Genomic DNA, 26,291 nt, shown 5'->3' on the forward strand with positions numbered 1-26,291 from the left:
CCCTTGCAGCTATGCTTCTGCAATTCAATAAGATCATGCCTGCTCTGAAATTTGAAGGGGAGTTGGTCATGTAATGGTAATATCATTAAACTCATTATACAGAGGGCAAAGTTCAAATCCCACCAGATCAGCTGATAAAATCTGAAATAGAAAGCCAGTCTCTGCATCAGTAAAAAGTAAAATTGGCATTGTCATATAAGTTAATTGGGTTCCTGAAGTTTATACAGGATCCAATAGCAGAGCATTTAAAAATGCATAATGTGATCAAGCAAAGTCAGCATGGCTTCATGAAGGAGAAATCATGTCTGAAAAATTTAGAAGTCTTTGAGGTGGTAACAAACAGAATAACAAACAAAGGGGAAGCAGTGGATATAACATGTTTCTATTTTCCCCAAAGGTATTTGATAAGGTTCCACACATTGTGTGAAGTTTTCAACCAGTGTGCCTATGACACAAAATTGTCAGGAGCAGCACTGCATTGCATAGTGGCTTCTAATAGCTTGCATGTGCACATTTTCATCATCTGTGCATCTGTAGGACTAAATGTTTATTACAAGAAGAAACTGCAAATGCACAGTATAAATAAAACACTAATTGAACTGCCTGTTAAGTTTTCTGTCTGGACACATTTCTACATTAGCACAAATTTTGAAGTATGCCTCAATATTGAAAAAGGTTGGGAGCCACTGCATGAGGCTACTTAATAAGCTAAGAGCTCAATGTTGTGGGTAACATATTAGCATAGGGAGAAAATTGGTTAACTAATAGAAAACAAAGAGTTAGCTTAAAGGAGGCATTTTCTGGTTGGCAACCTGTAACTTGAGCCAACAGGATCAGTGCTGGGGCCACAATTATTTACAAAATGTATTAATTACTTGGATGAGAAAATTAAATGTGCCATTTACAGATGTCACAAAAATATTTGTGAAGTGGTTAGTTTGAAACAAATCTGTCTATACTCCTGTACAGACTAGGTGATTGGGTAAAACCTTGGCAGATGGAATATAATGTGGGGAAAAGTGAAATTATGAACTTGGCAGGAATAGTATAGGAGCTGCATTTTTTTTTATATATGGAGAAAAACTGCAGAAAGCTACAGAACAAAATGGATTTCGGAGTCTTTGTACATGAATCAGAAAAAGCTAGCATCCAAGTTTAGCAGGCAAAAGGGATTTTCCCTTCTGTGATGCTGTTTAAATATCACACCAGATCAAGGAGATAGCTTGCATACAGCAGAAATAACATTATGAAGCCGATAAGAAGTCAATTACAGGGAAAGACACCACATCAAGCAAGGAAGTTAAAAGAACCGTGTTTTGATGAAAGGTCATCTCTACCCAAAATTCTAACTGGTGTTTCCTCTCCACAGATGCTTCATAACCTGATTATTTCCAGTATTGGTTGAGCATCTGCAGTAATTTGATTTTGTATTAGTTAAAAATACTGATGGTTCTTCATTTTAATTGGCAATTCCAGATACAAGCTGAAGTAATGAACATTGCTACATTAATCAAAGAAAATCTAAGAATTTTTTGATGTAGAATCTATGGAAGAATGTGCTATTCCACAAACTAAAATTAGGTTCAGGCCCAGAGAGGGTGCTAACTTCATAAATACTGTTAAGTACATCCTTAAAAGGCCAGTTACATCTCAGTCAACAAGATATAACCTCAAGGGCATTTAGTGAGACCAACACTTCCAACAGTGGAATTTGAGTTAATTCAATTAATTTCCAGTGATTTCATTGATCACAATAACTCCCTTTCTAGACATATGGAGACATCTGAATTTCTGCGATGTTGTATGTTTGCTTGGATTCCAGAAGTTGCAGCAACATGTGGTTGAATTACAATGGCTACTACCAACAATTCCCAAAGTCATTGCCACAGCAAAATACAGGCCAATTTTTTTTTTACCATTGCAAACTGGCAATGTATCACAAATGTCCATGTTGTACATGAGAGGACAGTCACTGAAAGTGTGTTGCTGGAAAAGCGCAGCAGGTCAGCATCCGAGGAGCAGGAGAATCGACGTTTCGGGCATGAGCCGTTCTTCAGGAATGAGGAAAGTGTGTCCAGCAAGCTAAGATAAAAGATACGGAGGAGGGGTGTTGGAAATGCGATAGGTGGAAGGAGGTCAAGGGGAGGGTGATAGGCCAGAGAGGTTAGGAAGAAGATTGCAGGTTAGGAAGGCAGTGCTGAGCTAGAGGGATTTGACGGAGACAAGGTGGGGGGGGGGGGGGGGAAGGGGAAAATGAGGAAACTGGAGAAATCTGAGTTCATCCCTTGTGGTTGGAGGGTTCCTAGGCAGAAGATGAGGCGCTCTTTCTCCAACCGTCGTGTTGCTATGCTCTGGTGATGGAGGAGTCCAAGGACCTGCATGTCCTTGGTGGAGTGGGAGGGGGAGTTGAAGTGTTGAGCCACAGGGTGGTTGGTCCGGGTGTCCCAGAGGTGTTCTCTGAAACGTTCCACAAGTAGGCGGCCTGTCTCCCCAATATAGAGGAGGCCACATCGGGTGCAGCTGATGCAGCAAAAGATGTGTGTGGAGGTGCAGGTGAATTTGTGGACCTGACGACGGAGTCACAGAGGGAGTGGTCTTTTCTGAATGCTGATAGGGGAGGGGAGGGAAATATATCCCTGGTGGTGGGGTCCATTTGGAGGTGGCGGAAATGACGATGGATGATACGATATATATGGGGGTTGGTGGGATGGTAGGGGAGGACCAGTGGGGTTCTGTCCTGGTGGCGATTGGAGGGGCGGGCTCAAGGGCGGAGGAGCGGAAAGTGGAGGAGATGCGGTGGAGAGCATCGCCGATCACGTCTGGGGGGAAATTGCGGTCTTTGAAGAAGGAGGCCATCTGGGTGGTACGGTATTGGAACTCAAGATTAGTCGAATTATTTGATGGGTTTCTTAAAACAGAAGTTGTTCTTCCCTCTCCTTACAAAAGAATAGACGTTTACAAAAAGCCACAAGGTTTGACTCTACCATTTTATTGTAGATCTACTCACTGCATTGTGATTTTTAAAATCACAATTCCTGCTTTACCAAATTAAGGTGAAACACTCTGCAAAGTTAGGTGCAGAGAGAAATGCACAAAAAGTACAAACTCACAAAATAAACAAACTACTAGCAACATTTGATGGAATTTTCAGATTTTTGGAAATTAAGTGGAACAATACTTCATTCAGTATTTGTTCTGCACAGTAAGCCTAAAAATAAAGATCTTTCAAATAGGTAAACTAATTTTAATTTAAAAAGGCAGCAGCCCATCTCAAAGCACTTTTTCAAATGTGGCCCATTAAGATACCTCATTCAACCTTTTATAACTGCAATAGGTCGCAGTTTGATAGCTTTTTTGCTGATCCCAGCATCATGACATGTATTCACAACATCGGTTACGTTCTTGTAGGATTCAGGTGCCTAGAAATAAATAAAATGACATCATTTAAATGTGTCTACACGTTTTACATTAGTGCAGTTGTGTGTAATAAAACTAAAACAATGATATGAACCTGGGTCATAATTCTTTAGCAAAACATCATACAATAAATTTAGTTATGAACAGAGTTTTCAATCTCAAAACAAAGAACAGATAAAGACACAAAACATACATAAGCAGTGACTACACTATTTGCCATGTCAGGACTCTCACTTCACATACTCAGAATTGTAAAAAAAAATGTATAAATAAAATATCAAGCTGTTATTTAGAAATCAGATGAAAATACCAATTTTTGGTATGGCGCTAGCTTGGCAAGGATACACCATCAACTCAAACATCATTGATAAGATGGTTATGTTTAATTTTAAGGAAAATAAAGTGCATTAAAGTTTGAACAGCAATATCAGAGTGACTGAATGTAGATATTCAGTCCTGCTGAGTTCCCATTTACCGTTCCAAAAAAGGAAGGAACCAAACAAACAGTAAACCCATTATTTAAGTACATTATTAGCAAAGGCCACAGAGCAGGTCTTCAATAAACTCGACTTCAACATATGCATATGGTATTAAAAAGGAGGAAAAAATATAAACAACTCTTCACAGTTTTAATGAGTTAACTGATCTCAGCTGATGAAGAATTAGGAAAGTTACAGGTAATGTTAGAACCAGGGTGAGGAATAGGAAATTGACATGAATATCAAATATGAGCCAATATTAGGGAATGCCCAACAGAAAATGCATAAGAGCAAGTAGTATGAGGAATCAACTGCATTTGTTTATGATGCACCCCCTTCAAACAAACAGTCTGCTAATACTATGTAAGCTCAAACACAAAAGGGCATTTGGGGAATGTTTTCCCATGCAAGCAGAAGGAAAATATGTTATTTCTCATGCAATCTGAGTCTTTTTTGTTACATTTAATCAGCTCAAACTGGATTTATAAATTGTAAATTAATATCATAAGACACCCCGTATTCAGAAACAGAATTCAAACACACATTTTTACATTTTTCTTAATGTCATTTAACATGCACAGGAAAAGGTTAAGAAAGTAATTTGCTTGCACGATGTTTAACCAACAATCAAAAGAAACCACGAGAAAAGACAGAAGCAAAGAGTCATTCTTACTTCTTCCATTACAAGTTTGGGTGAAGCAACACGAATAGCAATTCCCATATCTGCTAGTTTATCCAACACATCCTGGAAATCAAGGTTACGTCGGGATTTTGCACGTGACAAAGCTCTCCCCTGAAAAAAAAACTATATGAAAACTCCATACATCATTAGACTTCACTTACGTGAAGTTCGAAGGTTGCAAACGACAGTTCTAAACATGGAACTAAAAAAAGTGTTTTCATGTTGCATTTTCACACCTAAGAGAATTTTTAATAATTTGCTGATGAAAATGCAAATTCAACAGGTGTATAACGCATGCATAGAATCTATTCAAAATTTTGACAAAATCAAATTTTCTAATGTACAAGTTGGGTATCCTTTATCTGCACATCCAAAAATCAGAAAGACTCATAAACCAAAGGGCTTTTTGAAAGCAGACCCAAATGGACCAGAAGGTTAATTGAGTTTGGCTTTTGGTGGAAAAAATACTTTTGCTTGGCCCAAACAGACCTGAAAGAGACAATTTATTTTCCAACGGTCCCAAAATCAGTATGTCTAAAAGTCTGTTAAGATCAGTTTGGAAAAAAAATAATTTTAAGGGCCAAGTATATCAAAAAAACAAAAAAAGTCCTTTATCTGAAGAACAGTTTGCCTTGAGGTTTTCGGATAAAAAAATTCCAACTGCTACAGGATATCCAAAGCATTAGAATAAAATATGACATGTTGAATAAGCCCTTTTGAACCAGCAAGGCCTACTAGCTTCAAAGTCTACAGTTTCATTCAAAATCAACAAGATACAGTCCATCAAGAGAATATAGGTAAGCATATGCTGGTGACCATGGTCAACTACTTAACAGTTGTTGATGACAGAGTGGGTATATGGTAGTGGCGTGAGGAAAACTGAGCCAGCAAAAAGGCTGAATATCAATTATTCCAGGGTTAGTAAATCTCCATCAGGAGAACATTAAATAAATAGATTGTACACTGTCCTCCAATGTATTGAATGGTGCCTAGCTGATAAATATTAGAACAAAGACCATCAACAAAGACCAGAGGACAACCAGATAATTTACAAAATTGTAAAGATCCACACAGATGCAAGTAAATCTAGAAAGGCAAACCAATGGAAATATACAATTAACATGTTCTACGCTCCACTACATATTTCCTTACCGCCCCATGGCAGGTGGTTCCAAAAGTTTCTGTCATGCCTTGTTCGGTTCCTGTAAGGACATAGCTGCAGGTTCCCATTGTTCCACCAATCAAAACAGGTTGTCCAGTCAACTAAAGGTATTAGAAACAAAGGTAAATGGGAGAACACATCAATTGTACTTCCATGAAAAAATCTGAATCAGAATATCTTCTGAATGATAATCCATATAATCCTTAAAAAACGAGTACTTTTCATCACCACAGCAATGTTGTTGCAATTCCCATTCTTACGCACCTTCCATATGTGGCAGTACTTCAGTTACTAGAATGTACTACTTTTATAGTGACAGATCAATACAGCTTCAGCTTTGCATATTAAGTATCTAATTTAAACCCTAACAGACCTTTCCATAACATGCACCCAAACAGTCTCAACAATCTAAGTTACAATGCAAGCAATGGTCCCTCATTTTTCTGCTGCTGTGTGGACTTTCCAAGTGTTGCAGCAAAAACTTCCCAAATGGAAGCAATGCACCAGCACGCCAAGCACATGCAAGGAGCTTCCCAGCAGTCACACAGTTTAGAGAGAATGTTGCATGCTAACAAAGCTTTAGATAACTAGGTTTCATCACTACAGTTTCCATACCTGATAATCAACTGGTATGAGAGGGTGGTGTGGTGGGAAGGCCCGAGTGGAACCCTTCCTATGGATCAGCAACGTCTTCTGTTTTCCATCCACCACATGCTCCTCCACTTTGGCTATGTTGTGAGACACATCATAAATCACATGCATATCCAGATCATCTGGTGTAGTGTTGAAGACTTTGGCAAATGCCTAAAATAGAGAGCGTGCAAGAGGAAGAAAGAATGAATGCAAAATAAAAGGGAGAGCAAGAGTGAGGAAGTTAGGAGAAAGCAATTTGGAAAAACAAAGATGAGACAAGAAATAAATTGCAGTGTGGTAAGGAAAAAAGGGACAAAAACAAATGGAAGTGTGTGAAATATGGAGAAAAGAAATAATGAGAGAAAGTGCACAATGAGAAGGAATAGAAAGCAGATGAAAACAAAACAAAGACAGAGTGAGAAATGGAAGGAAAAAGAAAATGAAGTGAAATAGGATAGAAAGAGGAAAAAAAACTTCACTAGAGATTGTAGCTATAATATGCTAAGTTGGTAGAAAACAGAATTTCCTTATGTTCCATTCTGTGTTCACCTTCTGTTTGAATGGATGAACCATATAGCAATGAATCCAACTTGTACAGGAGCTACAAATTCAGGCAGAAAAGAGGAGAGATTATTTCAACCATAGCTGCTTGTAAGAATCAGATGATATGATGAGCTACCTCCATTCTGAACCACCTCAATGGTCTGAATGAGGCAGGGTGTGCTGTTGGAAACGACTGAGACAAACCCATGTCTTACTCAACTCTGGTCTCTAACAGCAGCATTAAAGAAAAATTGCTCAAAAAAGGTGTGTACTTAAAACTAAAACAAACAAAAAAAAAAGTAGCTTAGAGAATAAATAAATTTAGGGGCAGTTTGCACAGCAAAATTGTAACGTTAGCTAAATAACAGTTCAACACAAGCTCTACCTGTCTTGACAGGAAGGTCATAGAAGAGCGATTCACCCAGGCATAGTTTCCAGCTGCTGCCATGCCTTTGAGATAGTCCTGACCTTCTTGGGAATTGACCCTGGCACATGCCAGCTGCCTGTCATTGACAATAATATTATCTCTCTTCATGGCTTTCTCCATTGCCACTAGGGCATCTGTAAAACAAAGCAAGGCTCTTCCTCAGCTAGCAAAAAAGAATAGTGAATGGATACTATAATATCACAATGAAGTAAAATCTACATTTTACTAACTATAATTAAGGAGAAACAGATTTCTTAAAATATTCAAATTGATCATACTTACAAAAATAATTTGCACCTTTTGTCAATACATGTCAGCAATATTAGAAAGGGAATTAGTAACCTTCATGTGATTGATAGAAGAGAAATAATGCTGGTTTTGTACAGTCACCATTGTCAGAGTCATACAGCACAGAAACAGACTCGTAGGTACAACTTGTCCATGCCGACCGGGTTTCCAAAGTTAAACTAGTCCCATTTGCCTGCATTTGGTCTCTATCCCCCTAGACGTTTCCTATTTAAATACCTGCCCAAATGTCTTTTAAATGTTGTAACTGTACATGCACTTACCACTTCTTCTGGCAGTTCATTCCATAAATTTACCACCCAGTGTGAAAATGCTGCCCCTCAGGTCCCTTTTAAATCTTTCTCCTAATCTTAAAATAATGCTCTCTAGCTTTGAACTCTTATTCAAGGGAAAAGACCTTTGTTATTCACCTCACCTATGCCCCTCATGACTTTAAAAATCTCTAAGGTTACCCCTCAACTTCCTATGCGCCAGGGAAAAAACCCCAGCCTATCCTAATAACTCATGCTGTCCAGTCCAGGCAACATCTTTGTAAATATTTTCTGCACCCTCTCCAATTAATATTCTTCCTATAGCAGGGCAATATTTTGCCTTTTCCATTGAAACAGCTTCAAAAGCCACTTTATGCTATGTTGATTTAACAGTTCAAACATGATAGGTTACTACTAATTACTGTACGGAGAGGAAACCTCAAGCTTGTTTTTATGCCCCTGTTTATTGAAATGCTCTCTCCTAAAAAAGCGAGCAGTCATAACCAGGCAGAAATAAACTGGATTATTCTTAAAACAGAAAAAAGCATTTCAAATTAAAAACATTTCAGGTTAAAAACATTGTTGTGCCTTATCCAAGAGTTAGCTGTAACTGTTGTTCAAAATTTTGTAGCTCACAGCCACAAAGGAAGACAGCGACAACATCACTGTATAATTATTCATGGGATTTTGTAGCTTCAAAACTAAAAAAAAAGTAAAGCGCTGCAATATAAACCAGTTGAGATCACATGAGACAGATGTCACAATACATCAGTATCACAGTAATCTTTATATTTCTTGCCAGGAGATTGAATTACAAAGGTGCTGAAAACTTGCTGTTTCTAGACAGCTTTGGTAAGATATGCGAGGAGTACTGTAAATAGGGTAGGCCATTTAGCTACTCAAGCCTGATCCCAGAGAAACGCCTCAGGATAAAGATTTATCTATTTAAGATTGCAATGGAGAAGAATTATTATTCAGAGGGTTCTGAACCTTTAGAATTCTCCACTAATTTTCAGTTAAGTGTTTTCAAGCTAAAATTGATACATATCTGGACAATAAGGAGTCCAAGGGATATCTTGGCCAGGTCAAGTTCAAACATTAGCTGTGATCTCATTGAATGACAGTGCAGTTTGAAGTGACCATGTTGCATACTTCACTACTCTGTGTATACTATCAGACTGGAATACTAGCACTGGGATGAGGCTTTGCACTGAATACAAAGACATACTACTTTTCACTTAATCTGGTGCAAGTACAGAAAGAAACATATCTCACCTGTTGCAACCTGGTGTCCAAAACCTCTGCTCCCACTGTGAATCATGACACAAACCTGGCCTTTATGGTCAATGCCCATTTTACGTGCTGCATAGTCATTGTAGATTTCATCTACCACCTGAATCTCAGCATAGTGGTTTCCAGCACCCAGAGTACCCAGCTAAATAAAATGAGAGGAGTGCATCAATTCAGTTCTAGTTGCTTCCTAACAACCACATTGTAACAACTATAGCTCAACTCTAGGTATAATTTCAAAAGACTGACTTTGAAAAATTGAACATTACACCTCACCAGACAGAAAGGCAAAGCAGGAAATTAGTTTGAACGCCATTAGTTGTATTACAATGAAATTTGATGATCCAGATAGTTAGGAATTGTGCACACAAAAGTAGTAAGAGATCAAAACAAAAGTGCTTGCAAACAAATAGTAATATAACCATTCAATTAAAAAACTGCACAGGAAGTTGATTCTGTTATGAGGTGTAGCCATGTACTGTACCTTTAAGAGAGTGAAAGCTAGCAAGGACTTAAGTACAGAGTGTGCTGAAAAATTTAAAAATGTAACATTTGGCTGTAAAACAAACAGCTGGAACGGAGTTGCTATGTTACACAACAAATTCGAATTTGGTCAGTTTAAATTATCAGAATCCAATCGAATTTGAATTTTACTGTTTTGATGACATCAAACCAATGAAATGATCTGATGTTTTGGGGTATAAAAAAATCAGACACTTTGAACTGTTAGCCACAGCGACAAAGAGCACCATACTGCCCGCAGACCCACAGTCTGAAAGGTACCTATTCACATGAAGTCTGTGCAGAAGACCAAAGAAAAAACCCCAAAATAATCTAGAGGAAGACAGACAGTTGGCTGGTTTTGAAAACTGATGTTTTGTTAATCAGGGGTGGTTTAATTGGATCAGTATACTGTTGTAGAGTGGGAGGTAGATAAATTGTTAAGACTAAGGAGGTTTACAGGGTAGTTAATTGTTATTTAATTTTCTTTCGTGGAGTTAAAGAATAAATTGTTAAAAAGGCGAGGTGAGCTTTTCGGTGTATCTGCTTTAAATCAGCAGAACAGTTTATCCCATGTCATAACAATACCTATCCCTATAATCGTCATGCAACAAGCTACTCTTGGATAAATCTTGGCATGATATACCAATTACCACATACTATATAAAAGACAACAACTTTTGGAATCATGGTCCAAAATGAAAAGATTCAGTGGGGGAGGGAAAGATGTTTGAGACCCAATGGCACCTGTGTCTTTTTAAAGAAAGCTTCAGAGATAGACTGTTAATTTGGTTTTCAGTTAGGATCAGTTACATGGGCCAACAATCATTAGCATGCCAACAACTCAAAACCCACCTTACTGCAAAAGTAGTTTTGGTTACATGCCGGGTAAGTCAGTTTTTCCCACTTAAAGAGAGACTTGCCTTGAGAGTCTGGCCTCCATTTTGAACAGAGCGGCGAGGAGAGAGGGTGGCAAGAAGTGAGGGCTGCTGGGAAGTTTTTAAAGTGGGTGAGATCTAAACCCTAGACCCTACACCATTGGTGCTCCCTCCCATTCACCTCCTCTAACCTAACTAAGAGTCTGTAAACTGGGTAGGTTTTCTCATTTTATTTTTTTTCTTTTCTTCTCTTCCTTGTTTAATCCTGTGCAGGCTTTCAGATTAGCAGGGTATGGCTGATTGGGCAGTTGTATGTTCCTCCTGCAGAATGTGATAGGTGAGAGACAAGACACATGTCGCTGCCAACCACATCTGTGGGAAGTGCACCCAATTCCAGTTCCTCAAAAACTGAGTTAGGGAACTGAAGCTGGAGGAATTGTGGATGATCTGGGAGGCTGAAGGACAAATTAAGGGAGCGTACAGGGAGGTGGTCACTCCTCAGACACAGGATAAGGAGAGCTGGGCTACAGTCAGGAGGTGGAAAGGGAACAGACAGACAGAGCAGGGATCTCCTGTGGCTGTCCCCCTCAGCAGTAAGTATGCAGTTTTGGATACTGCTGGTGGGGACGGCCTACTAGGGGGAAAAGCCATAGGTGTCAGATCTCTGGCACGGAGGCTCAGGAGGGAAGAGGGGCAAATAGAAAAGTGCTACGGTATAGGACTTAATTGTTAGACAGATTGTCAGGAGATTTTGTGGTCAGGAACAGGACACCCGAAAGGTATGTTGCCACCCCGGTGCCAGGATCCGGGATGTTGCCGATCGGATTTACAGGATATGGGGGGGGGGGGGGGGGGTGGGGGGAGGTGGTGAGGTAATGATCTCAGGTCTGCTACCAGTACCACGTGATAATGAGGTGAGGAACATTCAGCAAGTGCAGCTTAACATGTGGCTGCAAGGCTGGTGCAGGAGGGAGGGCTTCAGATACCTAGACCATTGGGATGCCTTCTAGGAAAGGTGGGATCTGTACATGAAGGATGGGGTGCATTTGAACTGGAGGGGCAAAAATGTCCTGGGTGAGAGATTTGTTCTGTGGTTCAGGAGGGTATAAACTAGTTTGGCAAGGGAATGGGAACCAGAGCTATATATCTGAGAGGATGGTAGTTGTAGATAAGGCAGTGACAGGATGTAGTGAATCTATCAGAAAGTGTTTCACGTGATTAAACAAAGGGATCGTTTAAAATGCGTCTGCTTTAATGCAAGGAGGGTCAGAGATAAGAGAGATTAACTTAGTCCCAAGTGCTGGTCCATGCTCTATGATGTTGTGGCCATAACAGAGACATGGGTTTCACAGGGGCAGAAATGGTTGTTAGATGTTCCAGGGTTTAGAATGTTTAAAAAGATCAGGGAGGATGGAAAAAGAAGGGGGTGTAGCATTCCTAATCAGAGAGTGTGCATCACAGCAACAGAAACGAAAGTTGAGAAAGGTTTGTCTACTGAGTCAATATGGGTGGAGGTTAGGAACAGCAAGGCAACAGTACCACATTGGGGGTTCTCAATAGATCGCTAATAACAGTAGGGAGATTGAAGAACTCCTAGTTCTGCAGATCTTGGAGAAATGCAGATGTAGCAGGGTTGTTGTTATGGTTGACTTCAACTTCCCAATATTGACTGGAACCTCCTTAGTGCAGATGGTTTGGATGGAGCAGTTTTTCTCAGGTGTGTTCAGGAGGGCTTCCATACTCAGTACGTAGACAGGCCGATGATGGGAGAGGCCATTTTGAATTTGGTGCTCGGCAGTGAGCCAGGACAGGTCTCAGATCTCACAGTAAGAGAATACTTTGGTGACAGTGACCATAACTGCCTCACATTTACCATAGTCTTGGAGAGGAAAAGCAGCAGTTACCAAAGGGGAGATATTTAGTTGGGGAAAAGGAAACTATCAAACAGGAGTTGGGAAGTACAGATTGGGAGCAATTGTTCCAAAGAAAGGGAGCAACATACATGTGGAGACTGTTTAAGGAGTAGTTGTTGCGAGTGATGCACAAATTTGGTCCTCAGACAGGTAAGATTAAGGACTGAAAATGTGTTGCTGGAAAAGCGCAGCAGGTCAGGCAGCATCCAAGAAGCAGGAGAATCGACGTTTTGGACGAAAGGCTCATGCCCGAAATGTCAATTCTCCTGCTCCTTGGATGCTGCCTGACCTGCTGCGCTTTTCCAGCAACACATTTTCAGCTCTGATCTCCAGCATCTGCAGTCCTCACTTTCTCCTCTAAGATTAAGGAGCCTTGGATGACGAGAACAGAGGAGCTTCTCGTCAAAACGAAGGCGGCAGCTTACGTAAGGTGAAGGAAGCAAGGATCTAGCACAGCTAGAGAGGATTACAGGCTTACTAGAAAGGAGAACCAGGAAGGGGCATGAAAAAGGCTTGGCAGGAAGGATTAGGGAAAACCCAAATGCATTTTACTCAGACATGAGAAATAAGAGAACGATCAGGGAGACGGTAAGGCCGGTCAGGGATAGCGTACAGAACTTGTGTGTGGAGTCTGAGCAGATAGAGGAAGCCCTAAATGAGTTTTTTGCTTCCGTTTTCACTAAAGAAAGGGACTTTGCTGTGATTGAGAATTTTGAGGAGCTGGGAAACAGGCTTGAACAGATCAAGATTGATGAAGTTGATGTGCTGGAAATTTTGGCAAACATGAAGATTGATAAATCCCCAGATTTATCCTAGGTTACTCCAGGAAGTGAGAAAGAAGGTTGCTAAGCTGCTGGTGAAGATCTTTACTTCCTCACTCTCATACCAGAGGATTGGAGGGAAGCGAATGTTGTTCCTCTTTTCAAGAAGGGGAATAGGGAAATCCCTGGCAATTGCAGACCAGTCAGTCGGCAAGGTTTTGGAAAGAATTCGGAGGGATAGGATTTATGATTATTTGGAAAAGCATAGCATGATTAAAAGGCAGGCAGCATAGTTTTGTGAGGGACAGGTTGTGCCTCACAAATCTTATGGAGTTCTTTGAGGTGACAAGACAGGTTAATGAATGTCGAGCAGTGGATGTGATGTAAATGGACTTCAGCAAGGCATTGATAAGGTTTCCCATGGTAGGGTCATTCACAAAGTCAGGAGGTATGGGATACAGGGAGATCTGGCTGTCTTGATTCAGAATTGATTGGCTGACAGAAGGCAGAGAATGGTTGTAGATGGAAAGTATTCTGCCTGGAGGTCAGTGGCAAGTGGTGTCCTGCAGAGCTCTGTTCTTGGGCCTCTGCTCTTCGTAGTTTTATGAAAGACTTGGATGGGGAGGTTGAGGGGTGGGTTGACACAAAGGCCGATGACACAAAGGTTGGAGGTGCCGTTGATAGTATTGAGGGCTATTGCAGGCTACAGCGTGATAGACAGGATGCAGAACTGGGTAAGAAATGGCAGATAGAGTTCAACCTGAATAAACGCGAAGAGATACATTTTGGAAGATTGAACTTGAATGCTGAATATAGGATTAAGACAGGATTCTTGGCAGTGTGAAAGAACAGAGGTGTTCTGGTGTTCAAGTGCCTAGATCCCTCAAAAGTTGCCACCCAAGTGGATAGGGTTAAGAAAGCATGTGTGTTTTGGCTTTCATTAACAGAGGGATCGAGTTTAAGAGTTGAGGTTTTACTGCAGCTGTACAAGTCCCTAGTGAGACCACACTTGAAATGTTGTGTCCAGTTCTGGTCACCCTATTATAGGAAAGACGCAGAGGTTTTGGAGGGTGCAGTGAAGGTTTACCAGGATGCTGCCTGGACTGGAGGGCTTGTCTTACAAAGAGAGGTCAACTATGCTCAGACTTATCTCTCTGCAGAGAAGAAGGAAGAGAGGTGACTTGATCGAGATACACAAGGTAATGAGAGGCATGGATAGAGTCAATAGCCAGAGACTTTTCCCCAGGATAGGATTGACTGGCACATGGGATCATAGTTTTAAGATATTAGGAAGAAGGTATAAAGGAGACATCAGAGGTAAGTTCGTTACACAGTGAGTTGTGAATGCATGGAATGCATTACCAGCTGTGGTGGTGGAAGCAGAGTCATTAGGGACTTTTAAGTGACTGCTGGACATGCACATGGATAGCAGTGAATTGAGAGGTGCGTAGGTTAGGTTATTTTATTTTAGATTACGAATAAACCTTGACACAACTTCATGGGCTGAAGGGCCTGTTCTGTTCTGTACTTTTGTATGTTCTATGTTCTAAAACTGAAAGACTCTCTCCCACCATTTAATAGAATGTTGCCTTTAACGGTGACTAAGTGACTGAATAATTAATGTACACCTGCCCTATCCCCATTCTGTTTGCAGCATGGTGGCTCAGTGGTTAGCACTGTTTGCCTCACAGCACCAGGAACCCGGGTTCATTTCCTGCCTTGGGCAACTGTCTGTGTGGAATTTGCATATTCTCCCAGTGTCTGTGCGGGTTTCCTCTGGGTGCTCCGGTTTCCTCCCACAGTCCAAAAAAAATGTGCAGGCCAGGTGAATTGGCCATGCTAAATTGCCCATAGTGTTAGGTGCATTAGTCAGGGGTAAATTAGGGGAATGGGTCTGGTCGAGTTGGTCTTTGGAGGGTCAGTGTGGACTTGTTGGGCCGAAGGGCCTGTTTCCACACAGTATGGAATCTAATCTAATCTAAACTGAAAAGACTTGAAGAAGATCAGAGCCCAAAAGGACATGGAAAAAAAAATCATAAGTGACATCTCATCAAATCCTGTCAACTGGTAATATTGAACGGTGCTTCCCCACGATACATTTTCCTCCACCCACAGCATACATGCATTTTTGTTTGTTAGCATGTGTCCAGAGGTTAAGTGGTCAGTTTCAGTTGGAGGAGTTATAGGTTGACTATTTATATTTTTATCTGCCTGTGGTTAGAATTGATTTATTTGCAGTAGTTCCTTTGCAAAACTGACCAGCATTTTCAGTTACTGGACCTCATGAGGCAAGTAAATTGAAGATTTGTAATGTGCCTGTCAAAGTTTAACAATTCAATCTCAGAAGTAGTTGGGTTCAATAATTGGCACAATTTCCAAGTAGGACATGACAACTGCTCTTGGACACCTCTACAGTAGTCACAGAGCAGGTCTGATGTTTACTTTCAGTCAGGGATGATGTGCATAAAAAAAAAATTACCTGAGGCAATCCTCTCTTTTTGGCCTTTGCAGAAACCTTGGAAGGATCTGCTTGCAGCATTCTGCCATATTCTTCACAATGCTCTTTATCCTCAGCCCAGGCATAGCCTTCCCTCAGTGACCAATCCACACCCATCTCTAAAGCTTCTTCTAAGTCTCTGCAAATAAATGTCAACTATTAACAAGGTGACATAAGGTCCAATTAATGACATATGCGAACACCGAATAATTGTATTATTTGAAGATAGTAAAGGCTCACTAGTCAAACAATGTTGTACCAATGTTTAAATCAGGTTTTAAAATTTATCACAAGTAGAAAATATGAAAGTATGAAACACATTTGATGAAAGTGGAGAATATTTTGAACACACAGTGTTCTAAGCATTCTGGTTCTTTTGAAGTCCAAGCCCACATTCCAAACAAAACTTCATATAATCAACAATAATTTCATGAACTAGAGTCAATAATCCTTTGGATATTTCTTTCAAATGTAAAATAATTCTCACATCACAGCAACAAAAGTGAAACAAACTTATCTTATGATCCAATATTGCTGTCTTTTTAATTATCATATGCAAGGAAACTAAAATAACTAAATCACAGAAAGTAGCTCAAGACATGTTGCAACAACAGTCTGTTTTGCTTGACAGTTCACTCAAGAGAAGAACCAAGCCATGCCATGCCATTCAAACATTAACATTCTATGACATTTGTTCAAATAGCTATGATTAGCAGCTTTCTGAATTGACCAGTTGCTTACTGATTTTTAGGTAGCATTAGCAAGTGCTTCTCAAACTCAGTTTGACTGAGTGTCTTTTTGGGGGCGGGGGGGGGGGGGGGTGGAAAGAGGGGGCGCGAGTTGTGTGATGGCAAGCATCAAAGGAACTAATCCAAACCACATTAAAACATGTAAAAACATTGATTACTAAGTTACACAGTAATGACAATTGACAGTTACCCAAATTTGCACTAAAAAAATTCCATTATAAATTTTACAAGCTGCGAGTTTAACTATTACAAATCCCTTTCCTGTGACTGCTAGCTTTTTTTAAAAAGCTCTTTGAATAAATGTTTTGGGAATTTAAAGTCTAGATCAAATGCTATTCAATCACTTTTGAACAGAGGAAGAATGTATAGAAGGGCAGGATAGGTCCAATGCCTAAAGTTTTCCCAAGAAATGTATTATTTTGTACAGAAATTTATTTTATTTACAACAGAGGGGGAAAAAAAATCATTTTCAGGGAGAAAGGGTTAATTCATTTCCAAAACTGGATTGAAATATAGAAAACATGTTAGGAGTACAAAAGGTTTAAAAAAACCTGTCACTTCTGACTGAAACTATTTTGTTACTACATTGTCAAATTGAAAATTACCACAAACAGCAGCTAATGAACTTGAAAGATCCTATACAATGAGCAAAAATAACATCATTTACAAATGTGGGCGGCACAGTGGTTAGCCCTGCTGCCTCACAGCGCTAGAGATCCGGGTTCAATTCCCACCTCAGGTGACTGTGTGGAGTTTGTACTTTCTCCCAGTGTCTATGTGCGTTAGGTGAACTGGCCATGCTAAATTGCCCGTAGTGTTAGGTGAAGGGGTAAATGTAGGGGAATGGGTCTGGGTGGGTTGCGCTTTGGCGGGTCAGTGTGGACTTGTTGGGCTGAAGGGCCTGTTTCCATACTGCAAGTAATCTAATCCCTTGCAATGACTGTAACAAACACTACATTGGACAAACAGGCAGAAAACTAGCCACCAGGATACATGAACATCAACTAGCCACAAAAAGACATGACCCTCTCTCACTAGTATCCTTACATATGGATAAGGACGGACACCACTTCGACTGGGACAATACATCCATCCTAGGACAAGCCAAACAAATGCACGCACGAGAATTCCTAGAAGCATGGTATTCCAACCAGAACTATCAACAAACAGAGTTGGACCCCATCTACCACCCCCCCTGGAGAAAAGGAACAGGAAGTGACATCACCACCCCAAAGAAAGCAGGAATTTTCAGTATTGCTGCACATGAGGTCCACTGAACATGTTACCTAGTAAGGTAACGAAACGTCTAGAAATGAACCTTTCAGCTCAGCGAGCAAACTGACATCCAAAACCTCAACCTGAGCTACAAATCTTCTCAAAACCCATTGCCATTCATCCAAATACCAATCAGAAGGGACATACAGAAGTAAACACGGTGACTACAATGTTAAAACTTTGTTCATTTAAAAACCTGTATTTAGAAGGTGATAAGTGCTAAACAGCTAACTTGCAACAAAGCTTCTCATTCTCCTGATTTTCCCCTTTCAAAAATAAAAACTTTCACAGCATTCTTACTTGGCACCCATTGGGATGACTCCCTTGGATCCGACTCCTACAGGAATATGGTCAAACATGGCCTGAGCTAGCTGTTCCTTCACTGGCTGCACATCCCCTTCATCAAGGTTGGTACGCAATAAACGCACTCCACAGTTGATATCAAAACCCACACCACCTGCAAAATCAAAATATATTTACATAAATAACACTCTTACAACATTAGTTTTTGGTCTTCACAGCTCTTCCTTCCCCAAAATCAGAAATCTGAATGCATGCATTGCTCAAATCAGAGGTCTTCATTAATAAAAGTATGGATTTGAAAGAATATGAACACAAATAGAAGATGGAATTGAGGTTTAGTTTCCTATTGCAGGAAAGTCCAAGTATCGAGATGTGGAGTGAAATGCATGAAAACAGCAACAATTTTATTGATAGAATCCCTACAGTGCAGAAAGAGGCAATTCAATCCATCAAGTCTCCTCACTGACACTCCAAAGAGCATCCCATCCAGAACTAGTACCATAACCCCACATTTACCATGGCTAAACCATCCTGCCTGCTTATCCCAGGACACTATGGCACAATTTAGCATGGCCACTCCACCAAACTTGCACATCTTTGGACCGTGTGTGGAAATCCATGCAGACACAGAATATCTGTGCAAACTCCACACAGACACCCAAAGCTGGAATCAAACCAGAGTCCCTAGCATTGAGATGGCAATGCTAGCCACTGAGCCGGTGTTCTCCCTGTCGATTCTTTTTCAAACGTTTTGAACCCCTCGGTTACGCCACCCATCAAACCTGACTGAGCATAGGCTAAATTTACATATTGTCCTCTTTAAGTGAACTCTTTCAATCCCCTGTATCATTCTGCTGAGTCCATCTCTCCAAGGCCAATACATCTTTCCTGAAGTGCAGTGACCAGAACTGAACTGTTACTCCAAATGGGGTCTGACCAAGGCTTGATATAACTGAGAATTACGTCCACTACCTGGTATCCCCAAGTCCCTGAAAAAAAATTCTCTTTTTATGAAAAAAAAAACAAACTGCAGATGGTGAAGATCTGAAACAACATCTGATTGATGGAGAAGCTCAGCAGGGCCAATAGCATTCACATAGAGAAAGCAGAATCAAAACCTCAAGTCCAGTGACCCTTTTTCAGAACAGGACTCAAAATGTCAACAGCTGCTCTCTCCACAGATGCCCTAGATTCACTGAGCCTCTTTAGCAAGCTCTGTTTTTGTTGTTCTTTGCAAGTGCTTCTTGTACCTGCAGTTAGTATAGGCAAAGAGTACCCTGTCTGGTTGATCTTAGCCACGGAGACTGGACCAGGGATGGCAAAAGTCTACTCTGTATTAATAATTACAACTTGTACTTCCACAGCACCTGTAACATACGAAGACACCCTCAAATGCTTCACAAAAGTGCCTATCAAAAAACATGTGACACTGAGCCACATGGAGATATTAGAATGGATGACAGAAGATAGATGACTTGATCCACCAGTGTGGTTGCACAGAGCATCAAAAGGGAAGAGAACAAGGGATGAAACCACAGCCACCAATATTGAAGCAATGGACATCAGGGTGGCTAGAGGCCAGAACTGGAGCAGCACAGAGACCTTTAGTGTTATGGGGCTCTAGGAGGCTGTCGGGACAGGAAGACAAGGAGAAGTTTGGAGGAGGGTAGGGAAGTGAAGAATGCCATCATGAAAACAAGATGACAGTTTTAAAGTGATCGACAGACCTAGATTCAATTTAGGTCAATGAGGACAGGGTGTAGTGATTTGGTGAAAGATAGGCCAGGGATAGCAGAATTTGACGATCTCCTGCATATGGAGAACAGAAAGACAGGAAAATGAACGGGACAGAATTGAAATAGTCAAGTCTAGATATAACAAGTATATGGGTTATGACCCTAAAACTATCCCTGTGCTGCGGGAAACATTGAGTCCAGTTGGGTGCCTTTCCTGGTCAGTGCATTCTAGAGGCTAACCACTTGCTTAGAAAATATTTCCCTCTGCTTCTTTTGCTAATTATTTTAAATCCAGATTTAGAGGAGCTACTTGGTTAAAGCCCATAAACTGAGTTCACACTCTTCACATCCTAAGAACTATACAGAGTTAAAAGTTCAAAATTTCTAAAGTTGGCTTTGAGGATCTGCTCAGAATAACTCATGGGTTACATTTAGATAATTTTGTCCTCATACATTGTTACAAAGAGCATCCTAAAAAAGGATGGCAACCATTATAAAGGAATTATGATGATGATGATTACATTCATGTGCTTTTCTAATCTAATGTACAGCAACATAATTCAATCTAATGTAGATCATTCAGTAAAAGCTCAAATCCTCAACTTATCAAATACTCTACAGTGAAAAATCTGCATCAACTCAATCCAGAGTGTTTATTTTTGCCTTTACCTGGTGATACCACAGCCTCAGGATTATTCATGTCAAAGGCAGCCATGTTTCCAATTGCAAACCCATAGCCTGAATGGACGTCAGGGAGCCCAATGGATTTCTTTTTAAAAAAAATAAAAAACAATACTTCAGTAATTAGAAATGCAGTCTGAAACAAATACATCAGACCCCACAGACAAAGTAATCTGCTAAATTCTAGAATAGTTTTAATTGCTGAGATAAAACTCACTACCTGCAATATTTCACAAAGTTTTTTAAAAAGTGCAGTCTTCTAGTCATATATTTCTAAACATTTCATCTGGGAGGCTTTATTTTAAGCTTTAACAAAAGTAACCTCATGTTAAAGCATCTTGACTATATAAACATTCTGCATAGTTAAAAATTTAATTGTGAAATGAAGTTTCAAGCCAGGATACAAATTTTGTTGTAACAATCATCATCGGATCAAGAAGCTACAACCCTTTGAAGTATTATTACATCAGAACTTTTCATAATCTCAGCTTGCAACCATGATCTCACGAGGAACCGTTAAAGGCCTTGCTGTTAACTTTAATCCACGTGTTACGTAGAATTCCCGTTAAAACAGACATCTTGTATATTATTTAAATACACTTCATATTTTGATACAATCAATTTTCAAACAAATCTGTTCCCAAGAATCTCAGTCACCACCCAAACCATCTGGAAGGTATATGGATACAACAGCATTCATGAGCACAACATTCCAGTCTGGCTAGAACTATCTGTTGGTTAAGGACACCTCTTTGAATGCCTCCATAAAAACAGCAATGCCAAAATCTATTCTCCCCTTTAATTATACATTACAAAGTAGAAAAGATTTATTATTTCATTTTACCATGTGCATCTCACGGAAATCCAACATTCAAGTGCACCCTCTTGCAACAGTAACAGCCCACAAGTTAATATACATCTTTTACAGTCAAAACTTTAAAGGTTATAATATTTTGGTTTATTTGTTCTATTAGTCAAGCTTGTTGAGACCTACTTCAGATCATTTTACATGAGAATAAAGCAGCACAGTCAGAGTAAGTTTTTCTTTATAATACTACATTTATTATAACTTTGTCAAGAAAAACATTCCACAGAGCAACAAATTTGAAGTTAACTGATCACCAACTCACGTGAACAATCCCAGGCAATGCTGCCACATTTCCAATCTGCTTCATGGCTGGCATGAAACCACCCACACCTAGAACAAGACATGGATCAACCTTTTTAGCTTTTCTTCAGTTGTAAGTAATAAGATATGCATTGAATGACATAAGAAAGAAAAACAGACCAAATTAAAAGGAATAGCTCATCAATTTTAAAAAACACGCACTAAGCCATCCATTTCTGAGAAAACCCAAACCATACCAAATTTGAAGTGCAGCCACAAACAAAAAGGGTAAGGCTATGTGGCCTTCTATATTGACATTTTGGCTCAAGATTGAACCATGTAATTTTTCTACAACATTTGAACAGCAGTACTCAAGTAAGCCAAAGACATTAATCTTATTTGTGCAAGCAACGATCCTAAATGAGCAAAATCACACAGTCGATGCAGGAATGTGTTATTACTCCATCTAAGATACACACACACACACAAAAATATATAAACATGATCTAGCAAGCATCAATATTAGCTACAAAATTACAAATAATGTCCACGTCAAAATATAAAGGAGGAGACGAGGGAATTAATAACAAAACAATAACTTAAGTCCTTAAATACAGTGGAAGTAAGTCACATGACACGTAGTTTGTGGCATTCTTTTTCTTTTCTTGCTAAATCCACAGCTTATAGAGTCATAGAGATGTACAGCATGGAAACAGACCCTTCAGTCCAATTTGTCCATGCCGACCAGATATCCCAACCCAATCTAGTGCCACCTGCCAGCACCCGGCCCATATCCCTCCAAACCCTTCCTATTCATATACCCATCCAAATGCCTCTTAAATGTTGCATTTGTACCAGCCTCCACCACATCCTCTGGCAGCTCACTGCATACATGTACCACCCTCTGAAAAAGTTGCCCTTTAGGTCTCTTTTATATCTTTCCCCTCTCACCCTAAACCTATGCCCTCTAGTTCTGGATTCCGCAACCCCAGGGAAAAGACTTTGTCTATTTATCCTACCCATGCCCCTCAATTTTGTAAACCTCTATAAGGTCACCCCTCAGCCTCCGATCCTCCAGGGAAAACAGCCCCAGCCTGTTCAGCCTCTCCCTTTGGCTCAAATCCTCCAACCCTGGCAACATCCTTGTAAATCTTTTCTGAACCCTTTCAAGTTTCACAACATCTTTCCCAAAGGAAAGAGACCAGAACTGCACACAATATTCCAACATGGCCTAACCAATATCCTGTACAACCTCAACACGACCTCCCAACTCCTGTACTCAATATTCTGACCAAGAAAGGAAAGCATACCAAATGCCTTCTTCACTATCCTATCTACCTGTGACTCCACTTTCAAGGAGCTATGCACCTGCACTCCAAGGTCTCTTCGTTCAGCAACACTTCCTAGGACCTTACCATTAAGTGTATAAGTCCTGCTAAGATTTGCTTCCCCAAAATGCAGCACCTCGCATTTATCATTGTGAGCTCATTGAATTTAACAAAAGACTTGGACATTCACTTCACATGCTTACTGCTGGTGAGGCCATCACAAATCATCCTCGAGAAGGTGGGAAATTTAGCTTCAGATTCCGGATTCCTGTTAATTAACAGCGGCTGTGATGGGATTTGAATTCAGGCCTACAGATTAATAGTCCAGACAATTGGACTAATAGTCCAGTGACTTATATAATAGGTTATTACTAGTATGATTCAAAATTATTTGCATGATAGCTGCCTCCTATGTACAGACATCATTAACCTGTAGTGCTACATGAATCTCTGCTATCTAATGCCATTCTGCTCCCCAACACGAAGGCCAAATTATGATGCCAAATCACAATGAGCGAATCCTATTTTGAGATTCTATATGAGAAATCTTTTTACCACATGTGCAATCTGACTCAATTATTGATTAGTTATCACAAATATTTTGTAATTTGTTGTTACCTCCTCCACGACATGAATTTCGCAGCTCATCAAACATTAATTTCTCCAGCGTATCATTGACATAAAACACACCTTCCACCTGGAACAAGGAAAATCAGTTCCATCTTTAAGAAATTAGACACAACATGTCAATATATAATCATTTTTTACCTGATGTCTACTTGGAATAATGTGTTTAAGATCTCATTAACACAGAAGAGATACAGAAGTTCCTAATAAGACTAAATGTGTGATAGTCAAGCTGGAATTTCTCCTTGCATCCAATTCACTGACCACAGCGACTTGGCGTTGTGAACAAGACTAAACAAAGTTAAATGAATGGTTACCAGCTATTTCTCAGGAAAAGGGAGCGTGGGTTTGGTTCACTTAAAAAAACCTAGCCACGTTAATAGGCTATGAGCTCCACAGACACACTAAGAACCTTGACTATCCTGCCTGACATGTTAATGGCAAGATTGAGATGGTTCTACATTTTAAAAAGTGCAGCCATTAAGACTTTAAACCAAAGTTGCACAAAATTCCACAATATTATTCAAAGAGCAGTGCAGAGTTGTTTTGATGGCTTGGGAAACATTACATGCACGACATGTGTTAACATGTATTTTGTAAAATTCCTAGCATTTGCAGCATTACCACTGGCTAACTCAAAGTGCTTGACAGCCAATTAAGTATCTTCCTAGGCAATACCTTGGAATCAAAGGTGATTTACTTCTAGATTAGTTCAATGGGTGCCGAGGTGGCAAATAAATGCAATGCGCGATCTGCAAATGCTGCAATATATGGAACAGATAATGCTTGAAGGGTTAGGTAAATGGATCATTTAGGATTTTATGAGTTTGTCCAACGTCTCAACCTTGTCCCTCCTGTTCCTAAGTTGTAATGTAGGAGATTTTAACTTACCAAAAAAAAAAAATTTGAGACTGCCACAGTGTTAAGGGCTTACATGGAGAAAAATTTGTTAAGTTTGAACAAGAGGAGACCTTGGAGTGCAGGTTCAAAGCTCCATGAAAGTGGAATCCCAGGATTGTGAAGGAGGCATTTGGTATGCCTGTCCTTATTGGCAGGACATTGAGTGTGGGAGGTGGGAGGACATGTTGCAGCTGTACAAGACATTGGTTTGGCCACTTCTGGAATATTGCATGAAACTCTGGTCTCCCTCCTATCGGAAGAATGCCACATAACTTGAAAGGGTTCAGAAAAGATTTACAAGGAGGTTGCCAGGGTTAGAGCTATAGGAGACTGAACAGGCTGGGGCTGTTTTCTCTGGAGCATCAGAGGCTGAGGGGTAACCTTATAGAGGTTTATAAAATCATGAGGGGCGTGGATAGGATAAATAGAGAAAGTTCTTTCCCTGGGGTCAGGGAGTCCAGAACTAGAGGGCATAGGTTTAGGGTGAGAGGGGAAAGATATAAAAGAGACCCGGAGGTGGGGGTGAGGGGAGATAAAATGGAGACATAACCGCGCCAGATGTCCATTTCAGTCTTTCTGCCTTTGTCAAGCCGCTAGAATTACCTGCATGTTTGGAACAAACCCCTTTTTAATCCTCCAGCAGTTTTTGTGGATTTTATCCAGATAACCCAGCTCATCATTGTAACTGCGACTCATGGCGACCTCTTAACTTCACACCGGCCCAGCGCTAAGACGGCGCATGCGCACCGCGCCTACGGCTCCCGTTTCAGCTCAAAACAAGCAGCGCGTTTCACTCTGAGCTTTTCAAAACCCCAGCCTCGGACACACCAAATCAAAACACCCTTCCCAGTAACGTGATCCATCGAAAAGGTCCGAGGCCGATTCTAATTACACCTATTTTAATCTATCGAGCTTCTTTGAAATAAATTGTTCAAGTAATATGTACCTGTCTCAAAATACAGCAGATGTTCTCAATACTGTGGTCGAGCAGAAGAAGGCCATTCACTCCATTGGGTCAGCACTGCCTCCTCCAATAAGCATTTTGAGTGTCACTCTCCTCCCAGACCTGAACCTCATTGTTCGAAGAAGATTTTAGTTGCATCAAATTTAATTTGTTCCTCTGTCTGCTTCTCTTTCTTTCTTTCTCTCTCTCTGGACATTGTTTCAAACTATCTATCTCACCTCCCCCAGTTCATCAATACAAATGCTGTCCTTTCGCAGTTACTTTCTGTTCCGATGAGGGGTCGCCGGACTCGAAATGTTAATTCCTTTTTTTCTCAACATAGTTACTGCTAGACTTGCTGTGTTTATCTAGCACTTCCTGTTTTTTTTTGTTTGGAATTATGTATGTTGGCCAGAAACCTTTTCTCATGATATTTCTTTGCTTCTTAAATATGTTGTTGCATGGGCTCTCTCAACCTTCTGTATTGCTGTTAGTTCTCACTTGTATTGTCTATCTGACACATAAGGTATTTATTTTAATTTATATCGCCTCTTTCAATAAGAGAGCTCAGCATTTGTTTGCCTATGCTTTTTCTTTTGAATGAGTATACCTTGACTATGCCTGAAGTACCATCTCTTTGAAAGTAACCTCAGGTAATTTTTCCCATCATCCCAGCTCTGTTCTTGTCAAACTGAAATTGTCTCTCCGCAGTTAATTGTTCTTACACTGGAGTGCCTCTTTTTCTATCATCTTCCTAAACCTTAAAATATAATGATCATTGTCTCCAAAATGTTCCTCCACTAACTATTGATTGACTTGGCCCATCTCATTTCCAAGAATGAAGTTCAGCAGTGCATTTTTTTAGTGTTGGACTGGATACATACTGCTGTAGGAAGTTTTT

At 40.2% G+C, this 26,291-nt stretch overlaps 1 protein-coding gene across 1 annotated transcript; it reads right to left on the reverse strand.

Moving 5' to 3' along the window:
- Positions 1-2,968: 2,968 nt before the first annotated feature.
- On the reverse strand, positions 2,969-25,198 carry rtcb (RNA 2',3'-cyclic phosphate and 5'-OH ligase). The gene is made up of 12 exons (XM_072552172.1): positions 25,051-25,198; positions 23,539-23,617; positions 21,615-21,682; positions 20,473-20,572; positions 18,065-18,221; positions 15,723-15,879; positions 9,176-9,335; positions 7,302-7,477; positions 6,356-6,544; positions 5,731-5,841; positions 4,570-4,689; positions 2,969-3,419 (listed from the first exon to the last, which is right to left on the reverse strand). Exons 1-12 carry the CDS (start codon positions 25,141-25,143, stop codon positions 3,312-3,314), a joined length of 1,518 nt encoding a protein of 505 aa, XP_072408273.1. The 5' UTR covers positions 25,144-25,198; the 3' UTR covers positions 2,969-3,311.
- Between the last annotated feature and the right edge of the window lie 1,093 nt (positions 25,199-26,291).

The sequence above is a fragment of the Chiloscyllium punctatum genome, chromosome 32 (assembly GCF_047496795.1).
Source record: "Chiloscyllium punctatum isolate Juve2018m chromosome 32, sChiPun1.3, whole genome shotgun sequence".
NCBI classification, from domain to species: domain Eukaryota; kingdom Metazoa; phylum Chordata; class Chondrichthyes; order Orectolobiformes; family Hemiscylliidae; genus Chiloscyllium; species Chiloscyllium punctatum.